This window comes from Netta rufina, assembly GCF_964035555.1.
Source record: "Netta rufina genome assembly, chromosome: Z".
Lineage (NCBI taxonomy): Eukaryota > Metazoa > Chordata > Aves > Anseriformes > Anatidae > Netta > Netta rufina.
Window position 1 is genome coordinate 16,373,386 of NC_140126.1, and position 17,232 is coordinate 16,390,617.

Here is a 17,232-nt window from a genome sequence, read left to right on the forward strand (position 1 = left end):
GACAGGCCCGGGGGCAGATGCAGAAGGCGTGCTGCTTTTTTGGCGAGGTCTCGGACGGCCTCGGTACCACCGCACGTGCCACCACGGCGGCGCGACCGTTCCTCAAAGCCCTGCTGCGAACCAAACCCAAGCCAAGAATGACAGCGTGAGCACGGAGAGCAGAAAACGGCGGCGAGGAGCCCCGGGGGCTGACCCTGCCCGGCGCAGGGGCCGCAGCGTCAAAGCCCGGCGCAGGCGGCCGCGGGTCGGTGCCGCCCGCACCGCCTGCCCCTGCCGCACGGCACGGGAGCGCTGCCCGCCCGGCCGAGCCTTCCCCGGCAGCCGCTCCGGGGCTCCCTCCCCGCTCTCCACCTCCTCACGCAGCATGGTGGGAGTTGTAGTCCTTCCCCTCCGGCACGCCGGCGGCGGGCGCTGGGGAGCGGTGCGGAGGGGACTACATCTCCCGGAGGGGTGCCGGGGGGAGAGGGACGGAGGGGCGGTGCGAAGGGAGGAGCGGGGACAGCTCCGGTGCTGATCGCGGGGCGGGCTCGCCGGCAGAGCCCGGGCGGGCGGCGGGCGGGAGCGGCAGCGGCAGCGGGGCGAGCTGCGGCCGCGCCCGGCCATGAGGCACGAAGCGCCCGTGCAGGTCGGTGGGGACGGGGGGCGGCGGGCGCAGCGCGGCCGGGAGGGGCGGGTAGCAGCGGGCAAGGGTCCCCGGGGGGCGTGTGGGGACCCCCGTGGGGACGGGGGAGCCGGCAGCCCGCTGTGGGGCGGGGGGCTCGCTGCGACCCCCGTCCCGCTACCCCGGGAGGGAAGGAGGGCAGCGGGGCTTCGCACCCCGCCAGTGTCCACGTGTGGGTGTCGGGTCTCGGTGGGGTGAGCACACGGGGCCCCGCCGACACCCTTCGTGCCCCTCGACGTCGGTGGCGGCTCCTCGTGTGGGTGCTGGGTTTTGAGGATGGGGTGTTTTGGGATCCTGTCTGGGAGTGCGGGACGTCGGCGAGGTGTCCCCTCCGCCGGTTTGCTCCAGGAGCAGTTATCCACCTGCACCAGGAGAAGGTGGCTCGGTGTGAGGGCTGGGAGCAGCGAAGAGGTGGCCCCTTTTCAACCATTTGGCATATGGGAAAGCATAGTGCCCCGTGAGACACAAATCGTGTAGGGGCACTGGTGACACTGCGTGCGTCTTTGGGCAGTTTCTGGGTAGTTGCTTCAAAACAGTTTACACTGTGTGGCCAGCCATGCGCCAGCTATTTCTTAGGGCTCCTTTCACAATGTCTTGCAGGGGCCCCAGGCTACACGCTCGAACACATGGCTGTTTTTTAACAGAAGATCAGTCATGTTACTGGTGGATTGGTAACAATAAATCCCACTGTTTTTGTACAATGCAAAGAGCACTTTCGCAGTCAGCAGTGATTTAAGTTATGAACTGCAGCCCTGTTAGCTAATATTTTTCATGCTGGATATCTGCTCTGGCAGTAATAGAATATCAGCTTGAAGGGAGGATCTGCAAGCTCTTCAATATGCATGCTCAAAAAGACATCTGAAACCTTAAGTTACGCAGATGTGGCATTGGGTTTCTGTGACTTTGGACAGAGAATGATCGTCTCATAAATCTTTTGCAGAGCAATTGCTTGGATGTCACATGCTGAAACCTTTCAACCAAAGCGGTGCACTAGAAATAAGCCACTCTTCAGTAAAAATGTCTTTCAGTTTTCTGGTTGAAGAACAGCAATAATTAGGGTGCTAGGCATTTAAATGCCTAGTTCTGCATGCTCCATGCATGTGTTGGGAATATTTGTTTAGCATTTGCCTTTTATTTACACATGCTTATTGAGATATCAAAGTTATGTTTAGCAGGCATTGGCTTTGGAGAGTCTTTCATAAAAAGCAGATTTTGCTAGTAAAGGATGAAAAATACAGATTGGTCGCTTGCATTTGACATTTGACAGGTGTTGAATTCACTGGCACTGTTACATACTTATGGAAACAAGATGATGGGACATTAAAATAAAATCTGAGAAAAGTAATGTCTAGTTAGAAAAATATATGTACTTGACATATATCAGAAAACTGCTGCTTGTTTTTTATATCTGATTATCAGTACAAATTGAATTATTGTTTAATGTAATTGAATAAAAGTCAGCAGAAGGCAGAGCTTTAGTATAAAAAGAGACAGCAAAGAGCTTTAAAGACACAAAAACTATAAACTCCACTTTTTCACAACTGGTGATACAGCCAAGCGATGTCTATTTTTTAACATATTGGATCCAAAATTATAATAAAAAATCTGGATTTTTCCAAGACATGAAAATGCAGCCTGGTAGATAAGGTTTGATTTCCTTTTGTAGTTTCTTTTTTTTTTTTTTTTTTTTTTCTTGTGCTTGCACCATTCCCTGTGTATTTGCATATTTTTCTTATTAAAGATTTGAACAAAACAATATTTTATTTTGGGGTCTTCTTTCTAACCATCTTCTCTTTTTCCCACATTGGGCCGGTATGGTTGGTCCTTGTTCAAATATGGTTTAGAACTAGCAGAACTAATTGCCTAATTTCTTTCTTATGGCTATCTGATTTCCTATTACATGAAACAAGTGTAGTTGCTTGTTTGTACACAACAGCTTTATGGAACAGTCTGTTCTAGAGCTAACGTCTCTCTGAATTGTAGAGCAACAGAACAAGTGACCAAGCACATGTCTTTTGATCATGATGAAAACAAGTCAGAGGAATGTGTAAGCATCATTTTTTCCATTTCCATAAATCAGTAATTAAAAAGAAAACTAAGAAGTTAAAATTTTTTAAAAGGATAAGAAAAAGGGCCCATACAGTGGCAGTCTTCCTATGCTTATGAATCCTTTGTTTGAATCTCAAGCTCATGCAATTTCTCTGTGGATGAGAAAGGCCAAAAATTATAAAAGACACAGCTTAAACAGTTCTGTCAGAGAGGGAGTTACCCAGTGCAAAAACTGGCTATTGTAAACTGCCAGATATTACTGGATCTGGGTCAGAGTTTGTGACTTCTTTTCATCTCTAGTTGTATTTTTAAAGGAAAGTTGTAAGTCTGAACAGCACTCATGGTGACGGAGAAGGCTTTGTTTTAAGAGTCAAAAGCAGTGAACTTGATTTATTTAATTATTTTTCTTTCTGTGAAACACAGATGTGTGTATGGTTTCTGTGTGTTCTTTTAATAACTGGTCTGAATTACTTGAAATGTCTGTGCATCTCTCAGCAGTTTCCCCTAGGGTCTTGACGGTAGTCTGAAAAATGAAAATTCAATGGGAAATTCTCTGTTATTCTCCCATCAATTCACTCTCTCCAAGCTTCACTCTTTTTCTGCTTGTACCATGCACATTTTCCAAATCCCTGCACTTTGCAAAAATCAAAAAGTTGGAATGTGGTTTGGATAACCTGTTCTTAGCATTTATCACAGCATATGGGCATTACTGGTGACAGTTTGTAGAAATTTCCAGAACTCTGCAGACTCTCTTTCACTTGCTGGGGCAAATAATTTCACAGGTCACTAATGCCATAGAGGTAAGGGAATAGCAGGGAATGGTAAATAATCTGTAAAGACAATATAAGCATTTCTGATGCTTTGCCAAGGAAATAAATGAGAACATTTTCTTCTGATTTTTCTGTATCCGTTTGTCACTACGTATGGTTATGCCCAGAGAGAAATGGTTTATACCAGATACATCCAAACATGATGGACAAAAGCAACAGCAAGCAAAAAGGGCATTTCCAGATATTTAAGAGGTTAGAAAAATATGATGAAAAAAGCCAAACCAGAGGTATTAGATGCAGAATTTATCAAGCCAATTCATCTCTATCACTTAGCAGAATTATTAGATTATTCTTGGTTCAAACTAGAAGTACTGGCCTATACCAAGCCATTGAGTCCAGAGAGCAAACTTTTTAACCAAAGCACCCTTTTGTTAACTGATCAAGCTGCATTTGGAGCCAGTAGTCCTCTTCCTGTCACTAACCCTACCTGGAGGTGTACTGTTGAAGCTTACTCCTTTTCAGGTTAGATATATTCTAATCTCTATCTCAAAGACACACAGGACCACTTTATATACATTTTGTCTCAATGATCAGTGTCTGCTCCAGGACACATCCATCTGAATAGTTCTCATCCCCAAATGTTTACTCCAGGTTACTATCTAGAGAAATCAGCACACACTTTACTTTTTTTTTTTTTTTTTTTTTTTTTTTAAACATAGATTTCACTCATAGTCTAAGGTCTTCATTCATTTGGTCTTCCCAGTAACCCTTTTCTATATTTTCCTTTTTAAAGTCAGCTTTCATAAACACATTTGATGACAATTGTTGCTAATGGCATCTCACTAATGCCTTAGACAGGGACATTAGTATTTCTCTTCTTCTTTTGGCCTGATGCAGCTGCTTTACCGATTTAGAAAATGCACAGTCTCTGTTACATCTCATGGCCCAAAGTGCTGCACTTGATAAGGCTAATGGCAGAGGGCTGTAGCCATCTACTCTCCTAATTCTCTTTCTTACTCCCTGGTAAATCACCATTTATTTTGACTGGAATATCTTGCCTGATGCATCTTCTATTTATTCTTTTCAGAGCTGTACCATTTTGGTGACTTCTTGACGTCCTGTGTTAGACTAACACACCTAGGACTTTATTTCTGTTTTTGCCAGTATTTGAAGTATTTTGAGCGAGTGGGAATTGGAAATATCTTTCTGAAGCAACTCTTTTCTTGAAGATGGTAAACTTAGGTTAAGGAAGGATGGCTGAGTAATGGAAAATGGCTGAGTAATGCCGTAGCTCACCACAAGTACATGTAGATCACCAGAATTCATGTGCTAGGGCTTTGCCAGAACCATTCTTTGTGGTACATCGCATTCTGCTGTTCTGGGCAGCTGCCAGCACTGTGGCCACATTCATGCTGATATGAAGTAAGTAGAGCTTCTCTAAAATGTTTTAGATTCTCATCTCCCTATATATTCTCCCAATATTCCCTAACTTGGAATTTTTTATTATTATGTCACTTATAATAAAGCGTTGCATTTTTAATTACACCTTTCAGATTAAGTATGTTATGCTTACAAATATTTGTGAATATAACCTCATGATACCTTGCAGCAGATAAGCTTCTCCTGATGCTGCCAAGTACATTGGCTGACAAGATGTGCTCTGCAGATGGCTGGCTATCTGTGATTCCAAATAAGTGATCGGTGCTTTGTCCACTGAACTCTGTTAAGACTTATTAATTGGCCAGTTAAAAATTAGATGTTGAGGGTGATCCACAAGGCTTTGCAAAAATTAGGTAGAAAGAAGACATTTTCCCTAGAATACCCTTTGATCTTTTCCTTTAAGATGTGCCAATTATTATTTTTTAAAAGAAGAAAAAGTAGTTGTGGAAGACACAAAGGAATGAACCTTAGTGTTTTCAATCCCAGCTTTTCTTCTGGCATCCTCTTTTCCAGGGGCAATTAATTCTGCATAGACATCCAGAGTGGAGCACGTATATAAGTTAAAACTGAAGTGATGTGCAGGCCAGGGAGGTCATGGCAAATTGCCCTGCTTAAGTGAAAAAGCTATTCAAATTAATTCTGTCAAAGGAAAAGGTCCTCTAAGGCCATAAAGAGAAACATAGCCAAGTGTTTCATTATTATCATGAAGGCTTTTTTTGTTTGTTTTTTTTTTTTTTTCTCAGCCCTGCCCTGTTTTAATCTGTTCTTTTGGGATCAAGGAAGCAGCTGAACATGAGACTTGCAAACTACCTGTGCCTGGTAAAGAGAACTCTGCTTGATGATTAAAATTGTCTATGCCAATAAATGATATTAATTTAAGGAGCTGAAAGTTGTGCTGTTGTGGTGGTTTCACCCATTTGGACAACCGCTCTCTTACGCCCTCTCCTTATGGACAAGGGGTAGAAAACACCCTGGAAAAGACTCAAAGTTTGAGTTAAGGACAGGGAGATTGCTCACCAATTACTCTCATGGGCAAAACAGGCTCATAGTAGGGAGATTAATGCATTTTATTGCATATTGCTACCAGAACAGAGCAGAGAGAAACTAAAAGCAAACCATAAACACCTTTCCCCATCCATCCTTTTTTTACCTGCTCCCCTCCAAGGGGCACAGGAGAACAGGGAATGGGGGCTGTGGTCAGTCCCTGATGCTTCATCTCTTCTGTTCCTTCACAGTCCCTCTCTGCCCTTGATCCCCACGGGGTCCCTCCCACGGGATGCTGTCCTTCCCAAAATGCGGGGGCTGCCCACAGGCAGGAGCTCTTCAAGACCTGCTCCCACATAGCTCCATACCACTGGGTCCATCCCCCAGGAGCAAACTGCTCCAGCACGGGTCCCCCACGGGTGGGCGGCAGCTCCCCCCAGACCCCCTGCTCCTGCGTGGGCTCCTCTCCACGGGCTGCAGCTCCGGCCCGGGGCCTGCTCCTGTGGGGGCTCTCCATGGGCCGCAGCCTCCTCCAGGCCACATCCACCTGCTCCACCAGGGGCTTCTGCACGGGCTGCAGCGTGGAGATCTGCTCCATGTGGGACTCATGGGCTGCAGGGGGACAACCTGCTCCACCAGAGACCTGTCCACAGTCTTTAGGGGAACTGCTGCTGCCTGCCTGGAGCACCTCCTGCCCTCCTGCTGCACTGACCCGGGTGGCTGCAGGGCTGCTTCTCACTCTTCTCTGTCTCCCAGATGCTGTTCACCAGCAGTATTTCCCACCCCCTCCCCCCTTTCTTAAATCTGTTCTCACGAAGGCGCAACCAGCATCACTTACTGGCTCTTCTCTAGCCATCAGCGGGTCCCTTTTTGAGTCACCTGGAGCTGGCTCTCAACTGATGTGAACAGCTGCTGGGCTCTGCTCACAGGGACCCCCACTACAGCTCCCTGCTAACAATACCCAATACAGTTGTAAGCGGAGAAGCACACAAAGCCATCCCTTTTTTATTCTTTGGCCATATTCAAGATGGGGACTTACCTTCTCCCTGGTTTTGGTAAGGATAGCATGTGGTATCTCCTGACTATAGGTTTTCTGACCTTTGTCTTGCGCTTATTGTTCCCCGTGGGCTTTTAGGTCTTTCTTGAGTCCACTATGAGGTGGCCTGAGGCTGCCTTTGGTGCTAATGTCATGTTGGCTGTAGAGATCTGAGTAGGGACTTACTCTAAAGAAAAATGGTTATGCAATGAAAATGGAAATAGCCTCTTTCTCTTTAATTTTACTTAACAAGGACAAATTTGAACTGAAGAGATAACTCACTGTGTTTTACTGAAAGTGTTGCTTCTTTAATATAGCCATTTTATCATTTCAGATGAGAATTTTGTCAAAATAAAGGTAAAGTTTTTGCTTTCTTGGAAACAGAATATTAGTGAGGTTGGCGTGTTTATTTGGCTTCTGTCAGTGTATGCACTATTTAATTAACAGGCCTGAGTATGGCAATCCTGCTGCTTGTCTCCAACATTGTTTCCAAAGGAGTAACATAACATCAGCATCAGCTTTTTCACATTTCTTTGCTGAATGCCTATATAGTACACAAATGTCTACACAAGTCCTGTCAGGAGTGAACTGACATATTAATACATGGAAATGTCTAGAGTACACTCCATACTTGAAGACAGCAGTTTGCATTTGAGAAGAAGAAGCACTGCAGGGGTATTTACAAAGCCCAAGAAGACGAAGGATCTAGGTTTCTCTTCAAGAAAAATAGAGACTCCTCTAGAATTTCATTTACACTGGGTGCCTGATGCAGGTGATGTGAATTGTACTCTAAGAAATCTGTCCACGTGCTTTCTATAAAGTGAATGAGCTTTGGGAATATGATTTTAGGAAGTAATGGCAAAGCATTAGCACCAGTGCAGAGTTTGATGTCTCTTCAGGCCAGTGCAGACACTAGTACTTCTCTACAACTCACCTGTGTTTTGGACACAGGAAAGGAGCACTACAGCTGTTCTCAGGAGACTGCCTCTCTATACTGAAGTTAGTCCCTGAATATTTTGAATTATTATCAGTAACTTAGTCCTCTCCTGATTTCCCAGATGGAAGGTAGAGAAACTAGGCCTTTCCCATGCCTTCTGTGTGCCTTCTGCATCTTATAATAGGCAGAAATATTCTTATATCTGAAATAAAAGTTGGCTGCATTTCCATGTTCAACTTGCCCATAATTCTGCCTGTGGTACTGTAGATAATGAATCCATAAGTTCAAGGCATAGAAAAGATGTTGCTTTTTATTTTTTAATAATTTTTAAAGAACTTTTAAGAAAACTATCACATGGGTAATGCACATAAACACATTAATTTAGAGGAGCACTGAATTTCTTTGCGGGGAAGGACTGTGTTTAAAAGCATCAACAAGAAACATCTTCTTACTCAAGAAGGCTACATAATGTACTAGCTTTGGTGGGACTATTATTAGCATCCAGGTCTCCGGATTCCTCTGCTCACTGAATCATACTGTTTCTGAAGTGTGAGGCATTGAAGTACATAGTGATGAAACATTAGGCACATGAGTCTGGGGCCAGCAAGCTAAAATCTCTCTTTGTAAGCCTTAAGCAAGCTGAAGAAATTACATGGAAGACTTCTTAGGAGATAAAACCAAGAAACAAAATCATTCTTCTTGTTAGAAGTGGTAACTATGGTCTTAGCTACTGCATTACGGAGGGGAACCAGCAAGGCAGCAGAACAGGCTGTTGGCAAAAGTGTGAAGGCTACACTGGCATCCCCAGCCACTGCACAGTCTTCGATCTGCCAGATTTCATTGACTTGTTGTTGGAAGTCTTATGTAATATCAGTGCTCTGTTCTTTACTACTTTATAGCCTGTTGTGATTAGACTAGCTTAAACATATTTTGATTTTCTTTTTCATATGTTCTGGACGAAATATCACCGTATAGTTTTAGTATAAGGGAGAGTAGTAAAGGTGAAAAAGATTTTTTTTCTGTCTTTCACTATAGAAAAGGACGAAATATTACTGATGCATACACTTGGAATATATTTTTTTCTAAAACCTTCTTTGTTGCATGTCTGTGAAAGAAGAGAATAAATATTAAAGACAATGCAAACACAGGATAGAAACAGGTAGGTACCCAAGACCACATTTAGTCAAGAATTTTAGTCACAACCAAATAAAAATCAAACATTCAGTACTGCATTATTTATGAAATATAAATCTTATACCAAATTTCCTGTTAAAAGCTTGCTACTTTCATTGTCTCCTTCAGAAATTTTTGTCCCCACTTCTAATATGCCTCTCCAGTAGCCCAAAGAAGCTGGCATACTGTACTATGAGACAGCAGAATTGACTCAGAAAATGTAAGCAGTAATTGAAATGCTGCTGAGAAGGTGGGTTACAGCCCTTACCCTTCTGCAAGGTCCAGGTTCCAGCTGTCCTCTCAGACTGCCCAAATGCGCTCTGCAACATCTATCTTAGAAAACGTGGATGTGGGCTGCTTTTCCAAAAATCTTTATGGTAGTCTATGCTGTTGGTCTTTATGAAATCAGTGTGTAAATGTAATACCCTTAGTATTGCCAAACTGCAAGAATTTAAAATCCTGCAAGACCTCAAAAATACTTCAGATTTTTCTTAGAAAGTGTATGAAATGAAATACTACCTAGTTCTGAGGTTGTTACTTTTGCCATCTGCTTTTTGAGCTTTCCAAGTAAAATAGTGGTTGAGTTTTCAAGTTAACCTCTGCAACCCTCCTGAAAGCCAAACGCATACTATTTATAAACGGATCCTGTGATCTTTGAAGTCTCTAAGCAAGATAAGCTTGATATTTAGCAGTATTCAGTTTTTGTAATCTGTGTTTATTCAGATGCTTTATATGGATTAGAAGCCTTATTTTAAGGACTTAAATTTGAAAACATTGGCAATTGTCATTTATGATTATCTTGCACCAACATTGCAAATTCCAAAACTGTGTATGATCCGGGAACTGAAAAAAATTAAGACCTTATTTTCGAGGTCTCAATTCATTATATGATGGTATGGTAACTGAAAGCTACTAATAGCAAATGCTGTAGGCTGTAGGCAATACAAAAGGCTGTAGATATTACAAAACACTGTAGCATATTTACAGTAAAATAAATTGTTCAAGAATCGTATCAGATATGAAACAGATTAAGCTTTTGCTTAATATGACATACCTCCTATGTCATAACTTACCAGTGATCTCTGATTTCTTCCTTGTACATATTAAGAAAAGTATCTTTGCCTATATTTTCACCATTTATTTCATTCATCACATTTTCTGAATGTAAATATTTTTAACCATGTACTCAAGAGCTGTCCTAGATTTTTAGAAGGATTTTTCTTTTTTCAGTACCAGTCACTGGTGATGTTTACCTTTGATACATCCTCTTTTGCAACTGCAACTATTACCATGATTACAAGAAATAGGTACCCAAGACCACATTTAGTCAAGAACTTAAAGTCGTTACATAGAAATTACTTAAACCTCTGTGAAATTCTTCAGTTCCTATATGTCTGTTACCAAAATTCCAATAAAATCTAAATGTTTCCAGTTTTATGTGATTCAAGGGACAGTAAATTATTTCTTTTTATTTTGAATTACAGATGGCATCTGCTCAAGATTCCAGATATGGCCAGAAAGATACATCTGACCAGAACTTTGATTACATGTTCAAACTGCTCATCATTGGCAACAGCAGTGTTGGGAAAACCTCGTTTTTGTTCCGATATGCTGATGACTCCTTTACTTCTGCATTTGTAAGCACAGTCGGGATCGATTTCAAAGTAAAAACAGTTTTCAAAAATGAAAAAAGAATTAAGCTACAGATTTGGGTAAGCCAAGGATAATAGTTCTATAAGTTTGATAGATAACATTTAAGCTCCTGTGGGTTTCCACTGAATGTCATAACCTGTGTATACATATATGGCAGAATAATGAAAAAGAAATTATTTCCTGCATCATTTTGCTGTCTAGAATATTAGAACATGGACAGATTTTTAAGGTATTCCAAGTACAGCAGAGTATGTATTCTGAAATAAATTCCAATAAGAAAACGCACAGGATGACATATATTGATAATCTGTGCAGCCAGGTATAAACTACTGTGCAATATATAGTTTATTGAAAGTGATTCATATTATTACAGATTATTTTGAAGTACCAGTTATGATCTTTTTCCCGACCAAAAGTAAAAATTCATTTAGGAGAAATGATAATGGATGCATAACAGAAGGCATATTTTTTTCTTCTGTCATCTACCTTTGTCATCCTGATCACCTGAAACCTCTTCCTTCTTCTGCTGAGGAAGCAAATGTGGAAGGTGAGAGTATAACAGCTGTGTTGTCCCAAAGTACAAAAACTCATGTCCTTTGCCTGCACCTCATGTATGGTACAAAAATGCCAAACTGGAAGAGTTGTGATGCCAGAGAACAGGTGTTCTTCTTTTCTGCAAACGTTTCTCAACAGGAAAGGATAGCCAAAAAGATCTTTATGCAGCAGCTATATCATATCTCCTCATTCTTGGGTGATGGTGATACCCAGCTAGAGGGATTGATAGCAGAGCTTTTAACAATGTGGGACCTGGAGTTAAAATTTGAGGTTTGTGCCATCTTCCTTCGGTATTTGAAGATTTTGAGCAATGTTTCTTTTTCAAGATAACAGCCTAATTAACTAAGATTTTGTGTGCATGAATACAAGTCATTAAAAAATGTATTTAATGATGGGCAGCCAATAGATCTGGTGAAACATCGGATCAAACAGGACTACATGTAAACTAACCCATTTTAAATGACAGATAAAATTAATTTCTTTTTAATATGGCACAGGTTCCCAGCAATCTCATTTCTTACGAGAAGACTGTGATTAGTAAGGTAAAAACTAAGGTGAATTTTCTAGTTTCCTAGGAAATGTATCTCATTCATGTCATCTCAGGTAGGCTATAGTCCTTGTTATCTCAAATGATTTGTTGTTCTGTGCCCTCTAGGTATTGGAACTCAGACTCCTTACTTCTCAACTTCTCTACCTTTTTAAGCTCAGATACTTGCTGTTATCAAGAGCATAATAGATAGTGCTGCACAGTAGTTAACTGTGTATCATGTGCATGTTTTCACTGCAATAACATGCTCGTTTCATTGTAACACTTTAACGATGGTGATCACATGATAATTCACATTGACATTACCTTATTATTTTTTGATAATGGAACAATAAAATTGTGTTCACATTATCGTCCTTACAGGGTTCTTCTTTTAATTACCAAGTAGCCTCTATGGTAGATTTTATCGTTCATGTGTCTTCTGGCAAAAGCAGCAACATCAGTTTATGATGTTATATTAATGTGATTGCTTTGACACAAGTATATTTCCCATAATGTGTTTTCATGCCAGACTACCAATATGTGCTTGGCTTGAAGCAGTCCATTAATCTAAATGTGTCCAGGGCTATCCATGGCATAGAGAGGATGTAGCAGCTGTATTCTTGCCAGCTGGAATAAACTTCCAGTTCTAGTCGAACGGACATTTGGATAGTCTTTGTATGGCAGCAACACCATCTGAACTGCAATGTTCTGCATACAGGAGAATTCTTGTCTGAAAAAAACTTTCAAGTGAAATGTGTGAAACAAGTAAAAGGTTTCTGTGTCCCACAGGGAGGAGGGAGCAGAGGCTCAGGGTATGGAAAGGACCTTCATGAAGACACCTCTCAGGACATAGGGTTAAGGGAACAAGACTTCAGGTCTTACTTTCATTCTAAAGCTTTTTACTCCAGCCAGCACTGCTTCTTGGTTTTGTGTTTGTTTGTTTGTTTTTATTTTGTTTTGTTTTTACGTTTGTTTTTCCCATTGCAATTTTAATGGCAATTCATAAAAGCCTTGTGATTGCCAAATAAATTGAAATTACAACAGCTCACTATTGCTGTTCACACTTTTTAGACGGAAAATTAAGTATTAGAATATTATGTTGCAGTTACACTTTCTAGAATAAATCTATTGACTGTTGCACCCCTGGGTCCTTAAATAAAATTGGTTAAATATCTCAGCAATCTATTCCAGTGCACAAAATCTGAAATAGAGAACTATCACCCCATCTTGTAAGTTGTATCAATAGCTATATCATTCTCACTATACAATATCTGTATATGTAACACCTCTCTATATTAAACTTTATTATTTATCTTTGATTTTGCAAATAATTTTCTAAAATAAATTGTTGTGCAATATCCATTTCCATTTCAAACTGCATTTGTAAAAGACCATTTATATTACATAAATATAAAAATAAATGAATGTGAGCATGATTTAATGTTAATTCTGAATAGAAACATGAATGAGCTAATAATGTTTCCTTCAGAATCACTGGCAAAGTATTTAGTGACATAATGTGATAAACAATGTTCAATAAATGTGAAATAAAACATTCTTAAAAAAATATCACAAGTTTAAATAGTCAGAAGAAACTCAAAATGAAGTGCAAGTTTAAATCATATTCTGAAGGATGAGATCAGAGCTGAAATATTTTACCAGATACTATGGTGAGGAAATACACTCAGTGCTGCTGTTCTGCTATCTTTGTGTGGCAGTAAAATGCAGAAATGTATAAATCGTGATGCAGTTAAAGTCACTAAAATTCCCTATCTAGAGACACAGATGATCCGTTGTGTTTTCAGTTACAATTTTACACATTCTCTACTTGGGTAGACATTCAAACTTCATGTTTCACATGCATTTCAGCCCTATCTTTTGTGTGCATTCTTTTGGAGCTTGGAGTACCAATTTTCTCAGAATAAAATTCTAATATGCTTTTTAGTGAAAGGTAAAAGTTTGTTTGACAGCATGGACACTCAAGGAAACAGAGTAATTATTCCTTAATAATTTTACTGTTCGATTATTACAGATGAAATAGCAAGGGTTAACAGGTTGAGGTAGGTGCTGTCTTACATAATGAGATGCCCTGTATGTTATTTCTTTGTTTGAGATTTTTTCTTGCTTTGAGGCAATAGTGTCCTATTCTTGGATTCAAAGAGCCTGAATTGAATTGTCTTCTTTTATTTTTAAAGTCAGGGAGGATGTGGCTCTCTCTAGTACTTATCTTTATTGCTTTGTGGTATGGTCAGAGAGAGCCTGCTGGGAGCTCTGTAAGGTTTTTTGCCTTCTAAACCAAATACTTTCTTTCCATGATATTTCTTACTTGAACTGGGAGAGGTTTTAGAGTTAAAGTGTTGTATTCATTAATGATAGCACATTACTTATTACTGTCATAAGCTGGCCCTGAAATTTTGTTTCACAGCAAGTTATAAATGTGCACACACTGATACGAACATTACAAAGACAGAATATTAACAGGATTGGTACACTGTTAAGGAGAGAAATCCATAAAAGATGCATTTTACCTTAAAAGGTATTGATTTCTCAACAGAAACGGTAAGAAATTTTCCACAAGAATTTTGTTTATGTATACCACATATGTGCATAGAGTAAAAGTCCATGAGAGAACTCTAGGATGTTTTACAGTGTCAAGTAATAAACAGTAATATATTTTTTTCCACTTGGTTTCAACTACTAATATGAAAGAGATGGACTGGAAGGCTGTAAGATTCTTTCTTTTCAAGCTTTTAGCTTTCAAGTTGTGTTGAATGAAAAAGAAAAGGCATGTCAATACCTATACTTACAAACATACACTTAGAAGAAAATGAATGGAAGCTCAAGAGGTGCACATTGGAAAATAAATAAATAAATAAATAAAAACTTAGAAAGTTTAACCTTATAAATCTATCACTGCATTTACTGTACAATTTACCACACAACTCTGATGCCCTAAAGGTTTACATTACTTTTATAAACACTATAGACTGTTTAATAAAAATAACAGAATGCACAAGGTTATAGAGATTTATAGAGGTAAATTTGGGCAATATAATTTGTCAAAATAAAATATTTGAATAGGAACAAAAAGGTTTATTCTTAGAAAACAGAAAATAATGAAGACAGATCACTCCATTGATTTAACTGACAATGCATCCATGCCACATCTTTAATTGCTGTTTAAAATTTACTTGGGCGGAACTGTCAGTGATTTCTAACTGACTTGAGTATAAATTTTCTTTGAGGAATCAAGCATCAAGTTTTCCCTCTTTAAGCTGTTTATTTTACTTTCTAACTACATTCATACAGTGTTTGTATAGTTTGATCTGACTGCAGCAGTTCAGTGCAAATATCAAACAAGAACACTTCATTACTTTTTGCTGCTTAGACGGCTTTTCCTGGGGACTAGATACAATGATCACACAAATAAAAGATATCCTCCTACAGAAGTTGGTATGAAAGCTGCTTGTGCCAGCATACCCTTCCTAGAATTGTATGTGACAGTTTCATTAGATATCCCATATGTTTCTGCCTTCATGTCAATTGTCACATCAATTCTATAAATTGCCATAGGTCTTAGGGACTAGGGAGGACCTAAGGGACTAGGAACTAGGTGAGGACTAGATTTTATAATCTGAATGAGGAAATCCAACTTCATCATTCAATAATTAAAACTCTAGTAGTTCAAAAAAAAAAAATTAACATAAAGCAACTTTTTTGTTTTGTTTTGTTTTTGTTTTGATCATAACAAGCTACCTGGCAGTGCTCTGGCAATGAAAAGAGGTTCAGTTAAAATGAGAATAATATATTTTGTGTGTCAGAGGATCTGTGGAAACAGGAGTATGAATGAAAATTTCCTTGATATTGGAGTACTTCAGGGGAATCCTATGCTAACTTGCAAGTGTGGAGGCAGTACAATATTCCAGAAATATCCTTGTAACATTGGCTAAGGCTACGGTGTCAGTGCAACAGTCACTGAATTCGTTGGTTCAGATGAAAGGTGTTGAAAGTTGAGATACAGAAGTCTGTTATGGAGTTGAGAATAGGGTGTGGAAATAGAGGATAGTGAATGTAACAAATGTCTCATCACAGGAATTTCCAGAGCCTGATTTTTTTTCTCATCTGAGTATTTTTAATTGTTCTGACAACCCCACCACAGTTTATTTCATGATTCTGTTCCCAGGTGCTGATGACAGTTTTGCTGCTGCTTAAAATACACAGCTTTTTTATATAAGGATAGTAAAACTATATTGAAAATGAGATTTTTGTCCTCTCAGAACAAAAATTAAATGTGTATCCAGTCATATACTAGGCAGCAAGTGATTTGAAGACAGCAATATAGAAGGCTGATAACTGCAGGGATTGGGATTTCTCTGGATTCATCTGTACTAGTAAATTAAACATACTGAGATTGTCCTTTGTCACTGTAGTCCAGCTGGCATGGAATAGCTTTTGTTCACACGTTTAAACTCTTTAAGTCCCTGAGAGAGGATGGCTCCATCCAGACTTTATCTTGGGAATGGTCTCTGGCCTCGTCTAACTTCTGAGCCTTGCCTCAGAAGTTTGGCAGAGTGCTAGCAAACCTGGGCCAAAACCATGGCAGAAAACATGCTGACAGTTTCACAGTATAGACAAGTTCCATAGCCTAGCAATGCTCCCTGGCACAAGCTAATTTGCTGCTTGAGGTGTAGGCTGAAAAGGGCAGCAGCTCTAGCCAGCCTTCAGTTAGTCTGACCTGTCTGCAGGGATAAGTGATACAAAGTGCTCACAAATGCTAGTCTGTTAGAGGGCTCCCAAGGAACTATTCCTGGGCAAAGGCGGTTAATAAGTAGCATGGCTGTGATGGCAGAAGGCAAACTCTTTCTGGGCCTTCCCTGTTAGCTGAAACAAGTAGAAATGCAGAACAGTTTTTGTCATGGTTTAAGCTGCCTGCTGACAACTGAATGTTATGCAAGCTGTGGTTGGATATTGTTATCCTAAAATATTCCCCTTCTCCTCCTTCATTTACTTCTCTCTTTTCTAGATTACACGTATCTTTGAAGAGCCATGAAAACTATTTAACTGAAAGTTTCATAGTAGAATCCTTCCTCCTTCCTTCCTTCCTCCCTTCCTTCCTTCCTTCCTTCCTTCCTTCCTTCCTTCCTTCCTTCCTTCCTTCCTTCCTTCCTTCCTTCCTTCCTTCCTTCCTTCCTTCCTTCCTTCCTTCCTTCCTTCCTTCCTTCCTTCCTTCCTTCCTTCCTTCCTTCCTTCCTTCCTTCCTTCCTCCCTCCCTCCCTCCCTCCCTCCCTCCCTCCCTCCCTCCCTCCCTCCCTCCCTCCCTTCCTTCCTTCCTTCCTTCCTTCCTTCCTTCCTTCCTTCCTTCCTTCCTTCCTTCCTTCCTTCCTTCCTTCCTCCCTCCCTCCTCCCTCCCTCCCTCTCTTTCTTTCTTTCTTTCTTTCTTTCTTC

General features: G+C 40.4%; 1 protein-coding gene across 1 annotated transcript in view; it reads left to right on the forward strand.

The window, feature by feature from the left end:
• Positions 1 to 537: 537 nt before the first annotated feature.
• RAB3C (RAB3C, member RAS oncogene family) overlaps positions 538 to 17,232 on the forward strand; it is a 140,446-nt gene continuing 123,751 nt past the window's right edge. Inside the window, exons 1-2 of the mRNA XM_084305777.1 lie at positions 538 to 625; positions 10,535 to 10,762. Coding sequence (XP_084161903.1) covers positions 602 to 625; positions 10,535 to 10,762 — 252 coding nt within the window. The 5' untranslated portion in view covers positions 538 to 601. The remainder of the gene's footprint in view (positions 626 to 10,534; positions 10,763 to 17,232) is intronic.